This window comes from Mesoplodon bidens, assembly GCF_964165515.1.
Source record: "Mesoplodon bidens genome assembly, chromosome: 4".
In the NCBI taxonomy this organism is placed as follows: domain Eukaryota; kingdom Metazoa; phylum Chordata; class Mammalia; order Artiodactyla; family Ziphiidae; genus Mesoplodon; species Mesoplodon bidens.
In genome coordinates this window covers 111,343,263-111,361,394 of record NC_138160.1, presented here as the reverse complement: position 1 = coordinate 111,361,394, position 18,132 = coordinate 111,343,263, and the positions used below count along the sequence as shown (strand labels likewise).

Genomic DNA, 18,132 nt, shown 5'->3' with positions numbered 1-18,132 from the left:
TGATCCTTTGTTCTAAGTCTTTGTTCTAAGTCTTTGGAATTCAGAATTTTCATGGGATCTTTTTTTTTTTTTAATCTCTTTATTTATTTATTTTTTTGCCTGGTACTAGATGATCCATTTCAGTATGTAGACTGAAGACTTTTTTGAACTCTGGGGATTTTACTTCTGTGTTTTTTTTTTCTTTTTCTTTTCCTAATATTTTGTTTCTCACTCTTTTTTATCCTTTTGAAATCTTTGTGTCAATCCTTGAGATCTGTCCTCTGTGCTGCCATTTTTTTCTCATTGTGTTTATCTCTTTATCCTTTTTCCTTGGAATTAGTACTTTTTGAATAAGCTTCCTGATGATTCTGAGGTGCAGCCAAGTTTGTGAAGCCCTGATGTGAGTGATCAGCAGTGTCAAATGGAACAAGACCCCATCACAGTTGTGCTTGTTGCTTTTTTTTTTGTTGTTTTTTGTTTTTTGCGGTTCGTGGGCCTCTCGCTGTTGTGGCCTCTCCCGTAGCGGAGCACAGGCTCCGGACTTGCAGGCTCAGCGGCCATGGCTCACGGACCCAGCTGCTCCGCGGCATGTGGGATCTTCCCGGACCGGGGCATGAACCTGTGTCCCCTGCAATGGCAGGCGGACTCTCAACCACTGTGCCACCAGGGAAGCCCTGCTTGTTGCTCTTTGATTGCCTGATTCAGTCGGCGGCAGGAAATGATATTAGATGTATTTACCACTTTTAAATGAATTTATCTCTCTTTCAAATGCAGTAAATTTGCATTTAGAATACTTCACTAAAATTTGTACATACACACACAGGTGGTAATTTTTATGAGCTGATCTGACAATTAAAATTTTTCCTTCATATATAAAGCATTATGGTTTAAAAAAATTTTTTTCTAGTATGATCCCAGAGGGAATGAACTTTTTTTTTGTTTTTTATTGTAGTACACAGGCGTCTCACTGTTGTGGCCTCTCCCATTGTGGAGCACAGGCTCAGCGGCCATGGCTCACGGGCCCAGCCGCTCTGCGGCATGTGGGATCTTCCCGGACCGGGGTATGAACCCGTGTCCCCTGCAACGGCAGGCGGACTCTCAACCACTGCGCCACCAGGGAATCCCGGGAATGAACTTTAAAAAAAAAATGTTTGTAGTAGAGATTTAGGAAAATACCACAATACAGAGAAAAAAAATTAGATAGTAATTCCACTACTCATAGAGATAACCATTGTTCACACATAGGTGCATTTTATTTAAGTTTTATTTTTTCACCATTAAACTTAAGATTGCAGAAATAACTAATACTGTTTTTGTCTTAATTTGTATTTTTCAAACACTTTTCTCAAGATAATGGAAGTAAATGGACAAAACTTTGAGAATATAACGTTTGTGAAGGCCCTCGAAATTCTGAGGAATAATACTCATCTTGCACTTACTGTAAAGACCAACATTTTTGGTGAGTTTTGTTGTCAAAAACTATCTGAGCCCTTTTGTTTGGTGATACAAAAGAAAAGAATCACTACAGTGAAAGGGAGGATAATAAAAATACTTAAAACATGTTTCTATCTAAGCTTTTTGAACATTTTTAGGATCTTTAGTGCTGAGATATAGTATTCTGTATTCTAGAATTTTTATTTGTATTTAATTACTTTGAAATCTTAGTTTTAAAATAGGTGTACAACTACACTTAGTCATTTATGAAATGTCTACTGAGTATCTGTTATGTACTGTACTTTGCCTGGAGATACTGAATGAAACTTAGATTGATCTGAATGAAACTGAGAAGTCATAGTCAGGCTTTTTTTCTCCCTGCTAATGTGCAAATCAGTCTACTTCTAATGTTTTAGCTAGCTTTCTCAAATAATAATATGAATGCCAGATTAGCTGTTTCATGGAAATAAATTGAGTAAAACATTGAATTAATTAGTGAGTTGCTGATTTTTAATAACAGTATACCTTTCTTTGTAAAAATATTGATTACTGTTCCGATAGTATGTTTTGATCATGTTACTATTTGAATGAAGCAAGGAATAAGCTTGTACTTTTAACTTAACTACTATTTGGGTTTTTGTTTTTGTTTTTTTAACTTTTGGAAGACTGTGACTTAGTTTGATTAGATTTCATAGGATTTTCTCTGAAATTCTGAGAAGGGCAACAGTAAAAAAAAAAGTGTAGCAATTAAAAACTATCAAAGAAAATTTAAGAGTCCTTATAAAGTAGGAAGGAAAAAAATTTCTCTACATCATTTAGGTTGAAATTTGAGGAATAAGAGTTGAATTTTAAAACTGTGCCTATGGAAAAGGACGTGTGTGTGTGTGTGTTTTCCCCCCACTTTGACTCCTCCTTATCCTGCACTTAGTCATAATGAAAAATGAAACATTTGGTGTTTTTCCTCTTTTCACTTGAGTCCCTTTCGCTGAATTACATCATGCTAAATCTGGCATATAACAGTCTATTGGCAATTTCCAAATATTATATAAGTTTAGCAAAGAATAATTAAACCTTAACAGTTTTTGGATTTCCTAGACTTTGGACTAGTATCTAGAAGTATCAACTTCTGGGTTAAAATAAAAGGATTCTGATTTTGAAAAATATGAAAGCAGAGGTTGCTCTGACACTTAAAGCATATTGTTTAGTCTCTATTCAGTTTCTCCAGCTCTGTTTCATAGGGTTCTTTTTTTTATTATTATTTTTTGGCTGCGTTGGGTCTTCATTGCTGTGCATGGGCTTTCTCTAGTTGCAGCGAGCAGGGGCTACTCCTCATTGCGGTGTGCAGGCTTCTCATTGCAGTGGCTTCTCTTGTTGTGGAACACAGGCTCTAGGTGCGCAGGCTTCAGTAGTTGTGGCACACGGGCTTAGTTGCTCTGTGGCATGTGTGATCTTCCCAAACCAGGGCTCGAACCCATGTCCCCCGCAGTGGCAGGCGGATTCTTTACCAGTGCGCCAGCAGGGAAGTCCTTGTAGGGTACTTATAAGCATCAGTACCTTTAAACTTTTTTTGTTCCTGGCACATAATAATTACTAGTATCAAATGTGGTTGTGTATAAAAACATAGAGGTAGTATAATGTAGTGGTTACCAACATGGACCCTGGGAGACAAAATTGATCTGAAGGCTGCAAGAGGAAGAGAAACCACAACCTCTGAACTCTTTGGATGGTGAGAAGCAGTTGCCCAACAGAACCCTAGATTGGATGTTGCAGAGTGTGGGAGTTACGTGGTGCTACAGAAGGTGGCCTGTACCCTCAAGACCTCCTTCCTTGCCCCAGCCAGAGTGTAATCAGCCAACATTCTCCCCATGCAAAAAAACACCAAAGAGTATTTCAAAGAAATATTAGTAGAAAATTTGTTGAAATGGAGCATTTTAGTCTAGATGTGGTGCCTGGAATAAAGTCCCAGTAACTCTGGCATTATCATGAAGCAAAGTTGAGCGGTTAGGTCATCCTGCATGGAATTCACAGTCAGAACACCTACAAAAAGACAAGCTGTGACCAGAAAACAGATTTGTTTAGATGATACTGGGTACTTGGTCATTTTGTGTTAATTAGAACTGACAGCAAGGGATCACCAGTTATAAGAGAGCCAGGATTTTTGAGGGGTGATGGTAAAGAACCTAGTAAGTGAGCTTACAGATTTTGGAGAAAATAGTTAATCTGAGGAGGAGAAGAAAACCATTTCTGGAACTCTGCACAGAAAGATTTAAAAATTCATTCCTTAAAACAAGAACAGGATATTTGGAAAATAGACAGTCACTGAGAAAAATACCTCTTGGGGTTATTTTAAATATGCAAAGACATATTTTAGTAGAAAAGACAGAAACATACAGTAGAAGGAATAGGTAACTTGAGAAAATCAACTTTATAGAGCAAAAAAAGACAATGCAATTGAGCACTATTCCAAGAGATCTAAAAGAAAAAGTGAAGAAGAAAGTATTTAGGAAACAGTGGCAGAGGCCATTCCAGAATGAAAGAAAGATGTGACTCCCAATTCAAAGGACCACCTATATAATCTGAGCAAAATTAGTTTGAAAAACTTGTCTTCTGTTTTTAGTATTGACTGAGAACAGCTAAAGGAGCTGGCTAGTGAAGAGCTACCTGCCATTGAACAGAGAAGTTAGACCTTAAAGAGGTAAACTGGAGCCATATCTGCCCTGGAGCATTTACCAGTACAGAAAAAGCAACTGAGAGACTGAGCTTTTTTTTGGCAATAGGCTTCCAGGAAAAGGTGAAAGAGTTGGAATCCTGCACCTGTTAAGAGCACAAACTCTGGATGTGTCAAATCCCTTACCACTCATCCTGAGACCGTACCCCTCCAAAGGATGTTTTTTTTCCCCAGGGCTATTTTCCCATCCATAGAATGTAGCTGAGAGAAGGAGCTGCTGAGAGAAGGTTTGTAGTGTAGAGCCTACCAAAGGCCAGAACACTCTATCATAACAACATTTGTTCCTGATTGAGAACTTGAGTATCTAACTCTGAAGAGAATGTGGACTGTACTCTAGACAACTCAGAAGAACCTCAAGTTTTGACCTGGCCCTAGGTCTCCAGTACCTGGCAAAAGAAAATAGAAATCCTCTTTAGAAGATGCTAGCAGCAGCCTATTATTTGTAAAAAATAAGTTTCCAAATATGGAGTCAAACAATCAAACTTTGTGAGACCCTCTGAAAAATCATTTTAAGCCACAACCAATAGAAACAGAACTGTAGGAGCTCCAGAATATCAAACACAGACTTAAAGGTGCTATTTGATATGTCCTTATGTCCCTGAAGATAAAAAGCAAATTAAGGATTCTAGTTCCAGTTAAGATGGAGTAAACACATGCTACCCTTCATTTCCCACTGAACTCAACAATAAAACTTAAACAAAAATCATGATCCATCTGTTTGAGAACTCAGAGAATTCAAAGTACCACCACCAGAAGTGAATTTACCATTTTTTTTCACTCCAGTATCCCCTGGACTGGACTCAAGGCAACATGAAACCTGGATGTGAATATTATGGTGCAGACCTAGAAGGACCCTGAAGCAGCCTGACTTAAGGAATGGGAAAGGAAACTCCTAAAGCTCAGACAGAGGGGGATTCCCACAGATTTTTTTTTTCACTCTTGTTTTCTCCATATTCTCAGGCCCCAGCCTCCAAGCAATCCAGTGGCATTGAGTGACAAAATGTTCCTCACCCTTTAGTGAAGCAGTGGCTCCAAGACAACAAAGCCAGTGTCACTGCTTTTTTCCCCCACTCTCTCTGTCCCCCTCTGCTTGACCCCTAAGGCACTGCAGTGGACAGTTTCCCTCTAGAGGTCCGAAAAAGGAGGCCTAAGGAACTAGAAAGTACCAGGTTGATAACTAAGATGGAGAAAACAACCCCATAAAATTGTTTATGAAATCCTGGGCTCACCCCCATCCTGTAGCTGCATGAATCTGATCCTATTTAGCATATCAGACTTTGAGAACTGGCCCAAGTAGACCTCTACTTAGGTCCCAGACTGACCACTAGGTGGTACAAAGTGGACAAATCTGTATAGCACTGCAGAGGCTTTGAAAATTGAACACTGGAACCACAATCCGCAGAAGGCTAAACAAAAATACTAGCATTTCCCATAGGATGCAAATACGACTCACAGCAATTTTAACTGTAACAAGGATTCGTCACAGTTTTCTTTGTATTTATTTTGTATGGGGTTTGCTCAGCATTTGAATTTGTGCATTGTTGTTTGCTTATCAGTTTTCAGAATTTCATGGCCATTATCAATTACTACTGCCCCTTTTTCTTTCCCTCCCATGTGGGAAATCAGTTACTTATATGCTAGAAGATTTGCATCCCATCTATCTCTCACATTCTGTTCTATTCTTTCCAATTTTTTCTTTCTTTCAGTTTGGGTATTTTGTAATGACCTGTGTTTAAGAAAGTAATCCTATTTTCTGCTGTATCCAGTCCACTGATAAATGCATGCACTGAATTTAATTTTAGCTATTTTTCAGTTCTGGAATATCCACTTGAATCTCCAGTTCTCTGTTGCACTTCTTCATCTTTTTCTTCATTTTTTCATCCATTTTATCTCTTTTCCTCTGTGTTCTTTAATATATTTATAATGGTCATTATAAAGTCCTTATGTGTTAACTGTAACATTTGGATTATCTTTTATTCTGTTTTTCCCTCTGGCTATTTTCTTTGTGAGTCTTAAAATTTTTATTGTATGCTGTACTTTGTATATAAAGGAACCTTAGTAGTGAAATTAGTATTTTCTCACAGATAGGATTTGCCATTTCCTCTGTTTAATCACATAGGGTAAGGAGAATTGAGCTGGGTCAGGCTGGGTTGCAGAATTACTTACTTAGACTGTGTCCATTGGGTTTCAAGTTGAGAGACTTGTCATGTGCATGATGTAGGCCCCTCCTCTAATGGAACTTTGTCTCTAACCACTGAGAGATTGTGGGAAATTTCACTCTGCTTATTCAACCTTGCCCTCCTACCTCCTCCCCCACCTCCAGTCCCTTGATTCAGAATCTGGTACCTTTCTGTCTCCTTTTTTTGTAAGTTTTTCCCTTCAGAGATTTTGAGCTTAGCTCTTTAGCCTCCCACCCCGAGCAGATAAATCTGTTGTGTGTTTGTTGGAAGTCTCTCTCTGTTGTGTGACTTTGTCTCCTGAGTACTATGAGATTCTAAGAAATTTCCAGCCTCATGCCTTGTCTTACTAATAGAGATATCTCATGAAGAAAAGTGACACTGCTTTGGTGCCTCTCTGTATTCCAATTTTCTTGGCAGTACTTGCAGCCATCAAAACTTCTCTTTCCTCTAGTAGAGTCCTTCTACCTCAGCCTCACCTTCTGTTTATATTTAGATCAGCAAATGTCCCCAGAGAAGAAAACAACTGGCAATCTCAGTTTACCCTCTTCCTGCTCTGGAGTTTTTATTCATCCATTCGTCTTACTTTTCACAACTTCCTAACATCTTTAAAAATCCCACCACTCAGATAATTTTATTATTAGCATTTTAATTGTTTAATAAAAGTAATACATGCATGTTTTGCAAATTACAATACTAAAGAAAGACACTCAGTGGGACCATATTGTGTACAATATTCTATACCTTTCCACAGCAGTTCATACAGGTTTACTTCTTGTGTAATTGTTATTGCATCGAATTCCATCACACTATTATCATAATCTATTGATCTGATGTCATATTGATGGATGTTTTAGGTTGTTTATAGTTTTTGCTATTTACAATGATGTAATAATCCTTTGTACTTATCTTTTATGTTTATATAGATATAGCTATAAGATAAATTCCTCACAGTGGAATTACTTTTATAGTTACTGTGGTTTTACTTTCTAAAAGTTTCCCCATCTATGTACGCTTCATTCATCAATGTATAAGAATGCCTCTGCAGTGGGTATAATCAACTTTACAGTTTCTGATATGAAGTCTTTAATAATGAAGGAAGTTGAGCACTTTTTTTATGTGCGAACATTTCTTCTTTATGAACAGTCTTCATTTGTCCATTTTCATGTTGAGTTACTCATCTTTTATTGATTTGTTTGAATGCCTTATAAATAAATAACAGTATCTCTTGGTGTTAAGGGTTGCAAATTTTTTCCCCAGGTGTCTTTTTTTTTTTTTTTTTTTTTTTGCGGTATGCGGGCCTCTCACTGTTGTGGCCTCTCCCACTGTGGAGCACAGGCTCTGGACACGCAGGCTCAGTGGCCATGGCTCACGGGCCCAGCCGCTCCGCGGCATGTGGGACCTTCCCGGACCGGGGCATGAACCTGTGTCCCCTGCATCGGCAGGCGGACTCTCAGCCACTGCGCCACCAGGGAAGCCCCCCAGTTGTCTTTTGACTTTCCTTGTTTGTTCATTTGTTTTGGGTTGTGTGTGTAAATACATATACACACATACATATATGTAGAGAGAGAAATCTTTAATCTTTGTGTAGTCAAATTTATTAAACATTTCTTTTATTAATTCTTGGACAGCTTCATTTTTGGTTCATATATTATATCTGATATTGATGTTTAATGGTATTATAATTATATTTGCTTACCGACATTAATTTTTGTCCCTAACTATTTTTTTTTAGTTTAACACCATCATTTCTTTATCTACAAATCACAAGTTCTGCAGATTTTTACTTATATACACAAGTCCAGTGAAGATATAAACTACTTTTTACACTCTTGAGTCACCTTACATACACACTGCAGCCAGGGATATCTGCTGCCCAGAGATTTCCTGTTGCTCTTAACAGAAAATTCAGACACCTTACCCCATAGCATTATCAAGCCCTTTCTCTACCTTGTTCTTCAGTTGTCTTCATTTTCTTGAATTTTCCTTCTACCACAGGTACTTTAAACTTGAGATTTCCTCTACCTAGAATTAATCCTTCTTCTCCCTTTGCCTAGTTAAAATCAACTCACTCCGGGCTTCCCTGGTGGCACAGTGGTTGAGAGTCTGCCTGCCGATGCAGGGGATATGGGTTCGTGCCCTGGTCCGGGAAAATCCCACATGCCGCAGAGAGGCTAGGCCCGTGAGCCATGGACGCTGAGCCTGCGCGTCCGGCGCCTGTTGCTCCGCAACGGGAGAGGCCACAACAGTGAGAGGCCCGCATACCGCAAAAAAATAAAAAATAAAAAAATAAGCTCACTTTACTGATCTCTTCTTAACACAGTGACTTAATGAAGGACAATTTTCCCTTTCTTGCTCTCTTAACTAGTTCCTCGCGTTATGTTCTCTCCATACCATATATCTTTGACTGACTATGTTTCACAACAGGAGGAATCTGCAAACATCTAGCATAGTGCTTGACGTGTTCATAGGTCAGTAAATATTTTTTGATTGGATGAGTATCTTGATTTTAACTCAAAAAAGCATTTTTATTTTTACCACGTGGCTTAAAATAGTGAAAAATTTTAAGACGACTGAAAAGAATTTACTATATTTTAATCAAGCAAGGTAGCTTTGAAAGGTGACTCCCAAAGATTTCCATTATCTTGAAGACAGAAACTGTGCTTTTCTTTTTTTTGTGTGTGTGTGGTACACGGGCCTCTCACTGTTGTGGCCTCTCCCGTTGCGGAGCACAGGCTCCAGACGCGCAGGCTCAGCAGCCATGGCTCACGGGCCCAGCCGCTCAGCGGCATGTGGGATCTTCCTGGACCGGGGCACAAACCCGTGTCCCCTGCATCGGCAGGCGGACTCTCAACCACTGCGCCACCAGGGAAGCCCAGAAACTGTGCTTTTCATAAGCTTGCCTGGATCTAGGCAAAGAGATTGCTGGAAAGGCAAATGCCCCACTGTGCTTGCACTTTCCTTAAGGATGAAGTATAACTCACCAGACTTAGGATTGATAGAAAGTTATCTACAAACGCTTGGTTTTTTACTTCAGACCACTGTAGTGAATGCTTAGTGGCTTTCACTCTACAGAATTAAGTCTCACAGATGTTACTTTGAGGAAGTTGTCATATATTACAAAATTTAGTACTATTTGTTTCTGGTAAAAGCGGGTCCAGCAGAGCTCTTCCCATTTTGTTGATGGCTAAATTTTACAAAACAGGGCCTGACTTATAGTATTTATATCTAATCTCAAATGATGAGGGATAACATATAAATAATAGAATCTAAATATCTATTTCTGTAAAATCTGGGTTGATTAGCAATTATATTATACTGCTTATTACCTATATAGGAACCTTGGGCTTTTGAAACATGCTGGCAATCTGCCTGCTTCATTTCTTTTTTCCCCAGTGAATTTCTTTTATCACTATTGGACAACATCATAAGTACAGTCAGGTATAAAAGCTGAAAAATGGATATAGCTGATTAATAAAGGGTGAGTATAAATTTCGTAATGAAATGAGTTTTAATGGATGAGGCTGTGAAAGGCCCAGTGATAGAAAGCAACTATGTTTATTTTTTAAATTTGTTGTGGATAAAAAAACTTTCTAATGAGAAGAAAAGAAATGACAGTTTTATTTATTTATTTCCACAGTGTTCAAAGAGTTACTTACTAGGACCGAACAAGAGAAATCTGGTGTTCCTCATATTCCCAAAATTGCTGAAAAAAAAAGTAATCGCCACTCAATCCAGGATGTACCAGGAGATATTGAACAGACATCACAGGAGAAAGGAAACAAGAAAATAAAAGCAAATACTGTTTCAGGTGGAAGAAACAAAATCAGGAAAATTTTGGATAAAACACGATTTAGTATCTTGCCTCCAAAACTGTTTAGGTAGGTAACAGCAATCTTAGACATGTAGGCATTTTCCTATTGACTGTAAAGATTTTTGTGGGAGAAGGGACGTTTTGGGTCAGTTTTGTTTTTTATACAACTATTGCATCATAAAATCGATAAGCAATCCATAAATAAGTAAGTGTAAATTCTAAATGTCTCCTCATCACTTCCAAGAAGTTACCATTGTTAGATTATGTATTCTTCCATTAGCCTTGTTTTGAATTTTAGAAAAGATTGCTCGTTTTATTCTATGAAATCTTTTTTTGTATATTTTTGGTCCAGTATCAGTCCCTTGATCTACAAATTTGAATACCTTAAAACTTGGGACATATTCACTGATACTATTTTTTTGCCTTTTTTAAAAAAATTATTTTATTTATTTTTGGCTGCATTGGGTCTTTGTTGCTGCGTGTGGGCTTTCTCTAGTTGTGACGAGCGGGGGCCACTCTTTGTTGCAGTGCGTGGGCTTCTCATTGCGGTGGCTTCTCTTGTTGTGGAGCACGGGCTCTAGGCATGCGGGCTTCAGTAGTTGTGGCATGCGGGCTCAGTAGTTGTGGCTCGTGGGCTCTAGAGTGCACGCTCAGTAGTTGTGGTGCACGGGCTTAGTTGCTCCATGGCATGTGGGATCTTCCCGGACCAGGGCTCGAACCCATATCTCCTGCATTGGCTGGTGGATTCTTAACCACTGTGCCACCAGGGAAGCCCTGTTTTTTTGCCTTTTAAATCATCTTTCTCTTATTGCACTATTTATTCCCTCCTGAATTCTAAAGCTGACCTTTTTAATCAAATTTATTTCTATTTTCAAAATGAAATGTCACCAAAACTGAGTAAAACTTCAGGAACTTAAATGTAAATTAAGGCCTGTAAAATGCTGATAAAATGAATACAGGGTCATGACTTGGAATTACTCTAGTATATATTATATCTGTGTATATTTTATATTATCTACTTTCTAAAGTAATCACAAACGTTCTAATCAAATACAGTACTTAGCACATAGTAGTCACTCAGTATTTGTTGAATTAAGATGGTGGATCAGTGGGAAAAAAAAAAAAAAGAAAGCATATTCAAAGAAAATACTTAATTTGGGGCTCCTGAGAGTTTTTGACACTGTTCCAGATGATAATTATAGAGCTGGAAAGAGGTAAGTTCCTGCCTTCAAGGAATTCATAGCAGGAACCCTTTATTCTTCACACATTTATTATAAAATAGGCACAATATCCAGAGACAGAAATACTGAAAGTAGAACAAGTTTCTTGCCCTGCATGAGTTGATCATCTAAAAGGGAAAACTAGGCAAGTGGTCCATTACAGGGTGATAAATGTTTTGATGTGTACAAAGGCAGGAGCAAGCTTGGTAGGTTTGAGTAGACTGTGTTTCTCAGTGCACACCTAAAGATGAAGCATGATAGATAAGTAAGTGAAGGATTTTGAATATTATGCTAAAGATATGGACTTCATGTCATAATAGGGAGCCATCAAAGGCATATGATGTGGTAAGATCTTTTAGGAAGATCTCTCTTTTAGCTGTGTTAGTGATTTGGGGTTGAAGGTGGAGCACAATGTAGCAGTAATAGCAAGACAATTAATTAGAAGGCAACTTGGAACAAGGTGGATGTCAGCTCTCATCTTTTAATTAAAGATCTCAAGAATTTCCTGATCAGAAAATGCTCTTCTTCATGAGTTTTTATTTTCAATTCAGGGAAACACGTTTGTTCTTCATTAATTTGGGGCTCACAGAGGATTGAAACATCCTGAGCTGTATTCATAACGTCTCCCGTTTCTAGAAAGTTTATTACTCATTCCTTTTTGAGTGAACTGTTCTCCTTGAGGTTTGTAAAATATCATAACTTTAAAATAGCAAGATTCTTTTAATATAGAGCATACTGTAGTACGACAGCATCATGGCAAACACTGTAAGAATAGACTTGTTCTCACAAATGAGAATTGAATAAGGAAAATATTAGAGGGACCAGCTCACACTGAAGAGATTGGGGACAGTTTTGGATGACAGGAAGGCTGCGTGAAGGCACTGAGGAAGAGAGAAAGGAATGGAGGACCAGAAGGCAGAAAAGAGTTCACAAGGGGAGTTCCTCAGGAGGTAATGCTCTGAGTTCCATTTCCAGAAAACCTTGGGTGTTTGGTCTGGAATACACGATCTCCCTTAACAGGGTCTCATTTTGAACACATTGTGGCACAGTTGTGACATGTGTCATGAAAAGCCAGAGAACACTGTGATTGCAACTCACTTTAGGTTGTTCGTGTCACGTTTCACCCAGCTATATTCAAGTGTCGGGCATCTAAATCAATATCTCATCTCTATAATGTTGCCCTCAGGAAGTAGAAATTGGTTACTCCAGTTGGATTCTATCTTTGCTTACAGCAGGAGGCAGGAAATTGAGGTAGCCAGGAGCAATTAAATTTTCACGCATTATTTCTTTATATTAGGACCTCCCAAAATGAAAGATCTAATAAAAATTGTTTTACTTAAACTCAGAGGGATTTTTTTGTTGTTGTTGTTAGCAAGCATTTATTGTCTCCTTTGTGCCAGCAGGAGGCTGTTGGCTGTGAATACAAATATGAATAAAATGCTGCCCTTTGGGAGTTAATATTAAACTGGTTATCTCTTCTAAACATAATGCTAATAATTTTATAAATTATATTTTATATAAATACCCCAAAAAACAAATTATATTACTGTTTTCTACTGGACCCTATTTTGCGGAGAGAACGAATTTGTCATTTTACAGTTCAGGCTGACTACTTTGCATTTTTGACAATGTGTGTTATTTCTTGGCACTAAATCATTACAAATAAATTCACACAATCCCTTTTGCTACACACACACACACATCACTAGAAGTTCAGTAGAAAAACAGGCAGAGAACATGAATCAGATGTTCTGAATCAATAATAATCCAGGATAAGGAATTCCCTGGCCGTTCAGTGGTTAGGACTCAGTGCTTTCACTGCCCTGGGCCCAGATTCAATCCCTGGATGGGGAACTAAGATCCCGCAAGCTGTGCAGCAAGGCCAAAAATTAAAATAATAATAATAATCAAGGATACACAGTTTTAAATGGAATATTGTTTGTTTCACCACAGGTTGTTAGAATAGTCAGTTTCTGAATTGATAACCCAAGAGGGATAATAAGCTCAGATTACTGTGGGAACATAAAATGATGCAACCTTTCTATAAAGCATTTGGGCATTTTTTTTAAAGAGCTTTAAAAATGTTCATATTTTTGATTCAGTAATTCAGTTTCTGATAATAATTGGATGAAGATTTATATACAGATGTTCTTAGTAATATTATTCATAATAAAACAAAATTGGAAAACCCTAAATGTCCAATTGCAAAAGATTGGTTAAATAAATTGTGCTATTTACCATGAAATGACTAGAAGGAAGAAGGTTGATTGTGGTTTTCTCTAAGAAGCTTTATCGGTAAATTTTCCATTTCTTGCTTGCTTGCTTGTTTTTTGTTTTTTTTAAATTTTTTGGTTTGAATATTTTTTAATTGCGAATTTTTTTTTTTTTTTTTGCGGTACGCGGGCCTCTCACTGTTGTGGACTCTCCCGTTGCGGAGCAACAGGCTCCGGACGCGCAGGCTCAGTGGCCATGGCTCACGGGCCCAGCCGCTCCGCGGCATGTGGGATCTTCCCGGACCGGGGCACAAACCCGTGTGCCCTGCATCGGCAGGTGGACTCTCAACCACTGCACCACCAGGGAACCCTGAGAAAAATTTTTTATGAGTTTAATTCCACAATTTCTCAATGGCTCCTATGTGTCAGGACTCTTTGGAAGGGGTACTTGGCTCTGCCTTTTGCAGCACCCACTTTAAGAGTACGGCATGAGTTGTCATAGAAATACTGTAAGAGAGAATGTCCACATCTGTGAGAGGAGTAAAGAAAATGAATGTAAGGAAGGAACAAATAGTTGAGATAAGAATAGGTAATTCCCCAAATCCCTAACCATGACATAATTTTAAAATGAAAGAATACTCCTGAAAATTAGAAGTGAAAAAAAAAAACTAATTGATTTGAATAACGTGTAAATTAAGACATAGCAATGTGGATTTACTTGACCTGGAAATATTTCACAATTCAGGAAATCTGAATCATAGCTTTTGTTTTCTTTCATCATAGATTGTCTAAGTATCTAATTCATTGTAACAGTCCCAGAAGTAGACTGCCTTGTTTGCTTATTAGGAATTATTTTTTTCTTTCCATTTCTTGTCAGCATTCTTTCCTTGTTTGCTTTTAATATTGGGATTATTTTTTATTTGCATATTGATGATACTTATGCAGCCTTTTTAGTTTCATGTAATGAAACTAAAATATACTTTTATTCTAAGTAGATTCAGTATCAGGAATTATTGAGGAATTTTTCAAAACTATCTTGTTTCTGTTAGTGCATCACCTTGTTAGGAGACTGTTTTGGTAAGAAATGACATAATTATTTGCAAATAGGCTTTATAAATTCAGCTTCCAAGCAAGCATGGATATTTTGTCAATTAGATTATTTCATTAATGTCATAGCAGGGGTTGTACATAACATTAGTATAGTTTTCATTTATATATGTTCTCACCTTAATTACCATGAATTTGTAACCAGCTTTATATTATTTTAACTGTGCAGTGTCATAGCTATTGCTGATTAAAAAGCAGAGGTAATGCTAAATAACATCAGTAAGAGAGGTAAAGACATTTAGTATTTCATGCACTTCTGAGTCTCTGTAGTAAATTCCAGATTATTGCAAGTGACAGCCAGTTCTCTTTAACATTGTTAAGGTTGTTTCAACTTTGGTTATTAGTAGGACCACATAATCTTTTTAACAGTTTGCTTCCTTGGATTTATTTACCTGACTCTCTGTGTCCAAAAACTAACTGGCAGGTTTGTTTTCAAAAATAAAAGAAAGACTTGCATTTTTAAAAATCTTTATTTTTTATGTAATATGAATTGTTGCCAAAATACTTACAAAGCTATAAATAAAATATGTGTGAAAGCCCCCCTCCTTTTTTTCTCTTACCTAATCTTAAAACATTTAGCACTGACCTTTAGGAATACACACCTAATTATAAGGAACCGGGACTTCCCTGGCAGTCCAGTGGTTAAGACTTCGCCTTCCAATGCAGGGAGTGCGGGTTCGGTCCCTGGTCGGGGAATTAAGATCCCCCATGCCTCTCGGCCAAAACACCAAAACATAAAACAGAAGCAATATTGTAACAAATTCAATAAAGACTTTAAAAATGGTCCACATCAAAAAAATCTTTTAAAAAAATTATAAGGAACAAACAGCATAAATAAAAATTTCTTGTCAAATAAAATATTCCCTTTGTTTTATCTGTAAGATTAGACTGCATTTTCTCCCCCAGGAAAACGTTTCCTCTTTCTGTAGTGCCTTTACCTGTTGTACCCACCCTGCCCCCACTCTGTTTCTCAGTGTGAATTGTGTAAAATCCTTCCTAGGTATTTTTATTCTATTTTTTTAATATACATAAATTTATTTTATTTTTGGTTGCGTTGGGTCTTCGTTGCTGCACGTGGGCTTTCTCTAGTTGCGGCGAGCGGGGCTACTCCTTGTTGTGGTGTACAGGCTTCTCATTGCAGTGGCTTCTCTTGTTGTGGAGCACAGGCTGTAGGCACGCGGACTTCAGTAGTTGTGGCTCACGGGCTCTAGAGTGCATGCTCAGTAGTTGTGGTGCACGGGCTTAGTTGCTCCACAGAATGTGGGATCTTCCCAGACCAGGGCTCTAACCCGTGTCCCCTGCATTGGCAGGCAGATTCTTAACCACTGTGCCACCAGCGAAGTCCCTGTATTATTCTATTTTAATTTCAGTAAAAGTACTACTATCTTCTTAAAAGTAGGAATCCTGTTTTCCTCTGTGCCAAAATGCTCACCTACATTACCTAATTTAATCTTTGCCATAGTCCTGGGGGATCGATAGTATTATTCACAATTCTGGAGGTAACCAAGGTTCAGAAACAGAAAGAAATTTCCCTGAGGTCACACAGCTAATAACCCAGGTCTGTCTGACATAGCTTGCTCTTGACACACTTACCTTTGCTTTCTTCCATGTCTTCATGCTTCTCCCTGACTTCTCTCTCTCTCTCTTGTCCTGGCTCTCATCCTTGTCTGGCTCCTAACTGTCCTTTAGCTGTTTATTTAACAGTCCTCTAAACTCCATCTTACATAGTTTCCTAATCTGCCTGCATCTTATTTTTAACTCCTAACATATTCAGGAAGTATCCCATATCACTCAGACCTTATTAATCCATCCCAAGATAATAGGTAAGTATTCTGTGATAACTGTTTGTATATGTAGCAAATACTGGGTAGAATGCTACACTGAAAAAAATATAGATGGGAATTAATATTAACCTAAAGCATTGGTTTTAACCAGTTAAAACCAGTGCTTAGAACTAAGTGGTATTTTGGTTGTTGATGCTGATGGAAGTCTTCATTGCTGTCCTATGTTTGATTAGGACTGTTTTGCTTATCCCATGTTTTATAGAACTTTTGGGGATATCTAAACCTTAAGTGACAGGGTTACATTTATTTGTTGTTATTTTTTCCCTTAAATGGTTTTAGAATTGCCTATTTAACACCTCTAAAATATTTTAAAGAAAATATTATATTTGCTTAAATATGGCCATTTAATTGATACTTGTTTTTGAAACCTTTACAGGCAGTTAACTTTCGATGACTTGCTTTCTGCTTTGGTTTTGATGTTCTCATCTAGGGAACAGCCAAACAACTAGACTTGAGAAATCACACAAGAAATAATATAACCTTAGAATAAACTAGACACTGTAAAATTCTTTTTCTTCTATTTTCATTTTTGGTCTGCTTTTTCCTTCTCCTTTCTGTTTGTCACATATTGTTCTTGTTGTTTGTTGCTATTTTCTATGTCGTCTTCCTTTTTTCTTTTCTCTGTACTTGCTGGTTTGAGCAGTTCCCAAGTTACTCATATGTTTAAAGACCTGTCTTATTTTGTCACTTGAACCTGGCCCCATTGTTTTCTACAACCTGCCATATTTTTGGCTTGGGTTCACACCCAACTCCATCCTTTGCCTAGAAGGTTGCCAAGCTTTTCGGTCAAGAGGATGAACCTTGCTGCAGCCCTGTGCATTGTTGGGTATATTATATTAGTGTCTAGTGAAACTGGCAGACCTCAAGGACTCCCCGCTCAGGTTCATTTTCTCTACCAAAACCAGCAGAAACTAAATATGAAATACAAACATTACGATGTACATTCCACCCTTGAACAATGCAGGGGTTAATTCATGTAAAATTTATAGTTGGCCCTACATGTCTGTGGTTCCTCACATCTGTGGATTCAACCAACTATGGACCATGTACTGTAGTATTTACTCCTATTGAGAAATATCCATGCATAAGTGGACCTGCTTAGTTCAACCTGCGTTGTTCAAGGGTCAACTGTAGTAGAATTACCTAGATGTGTAAGTTAAATTTTATTTGAGTGTAAGTGTTAAAAAACACTTTATTGCCATTTTCATTATTACACTTGTCCTATTTTTTAAATTGCTGTACTATTTTAAAATCATTACTTTGAATTGGTCCTATTATGCCTTAGTGCACAGAGAATAGAAATGTTTACTATTAAGACCCCTCAAATACTTTTAAGTGATATGTTACATTCTTTTGAAGTGATGTAGGCCTGAGCCAATCACAGGACGACAGCATTGTGGGAACGAGACACTGTAGGCACAGTTTGGCCATAATGCCTATCCCTGGAACACTCTCATCCAGCAGCCCTGATCTCCTGCAGCCTACCACCAGCATGTTGGATTTTTCTAATCCCTCAGGTAATTTTTGTTTATTTTATTCAGCCATGTTGGTACCAGATAGATAAATAGGTGGTTGAGCCTTGTGCAACAAATACTGGATTTGCTTGCAGTCCTCTT

General features: G+C 37.9%; 1 protein-coding gene across 6 annotated transcripts in view; it reads left to right on the top strand.

Annotated features, from left to right (window-relative positions):
- The window catches only part of RAPGEF6 (Rap guanine nucleotide exchange factor 6), a gene marked incomplete at its 3' end in the record, with an annotated part of 219,987 nt that overhangs the window by 150,285 nt on the left and 51,570 nt on the right, over positions 1-18,132 (top strand). For all 6 annotated transcript variants that reach the window (XM_081232763.1, XM_081232760.1, XM_081232762.1 and 3 more), the window contains 3 exons: positions 1,330-1,438; positions 9,959-10,199; positions 17,876-18,033. In XM_081232763.1, coding sequence (XP_081088889.1) covers positions 1,330-1,438; positions 9,959-10,199; positions 17,876-18,033 — 508 coding nt within the window. The remainder of the gene's footprint in view (positions 1-1,329; positions 1,439-9,958; positions 10,200-17,875; positions 18,034-18,132) is intronic.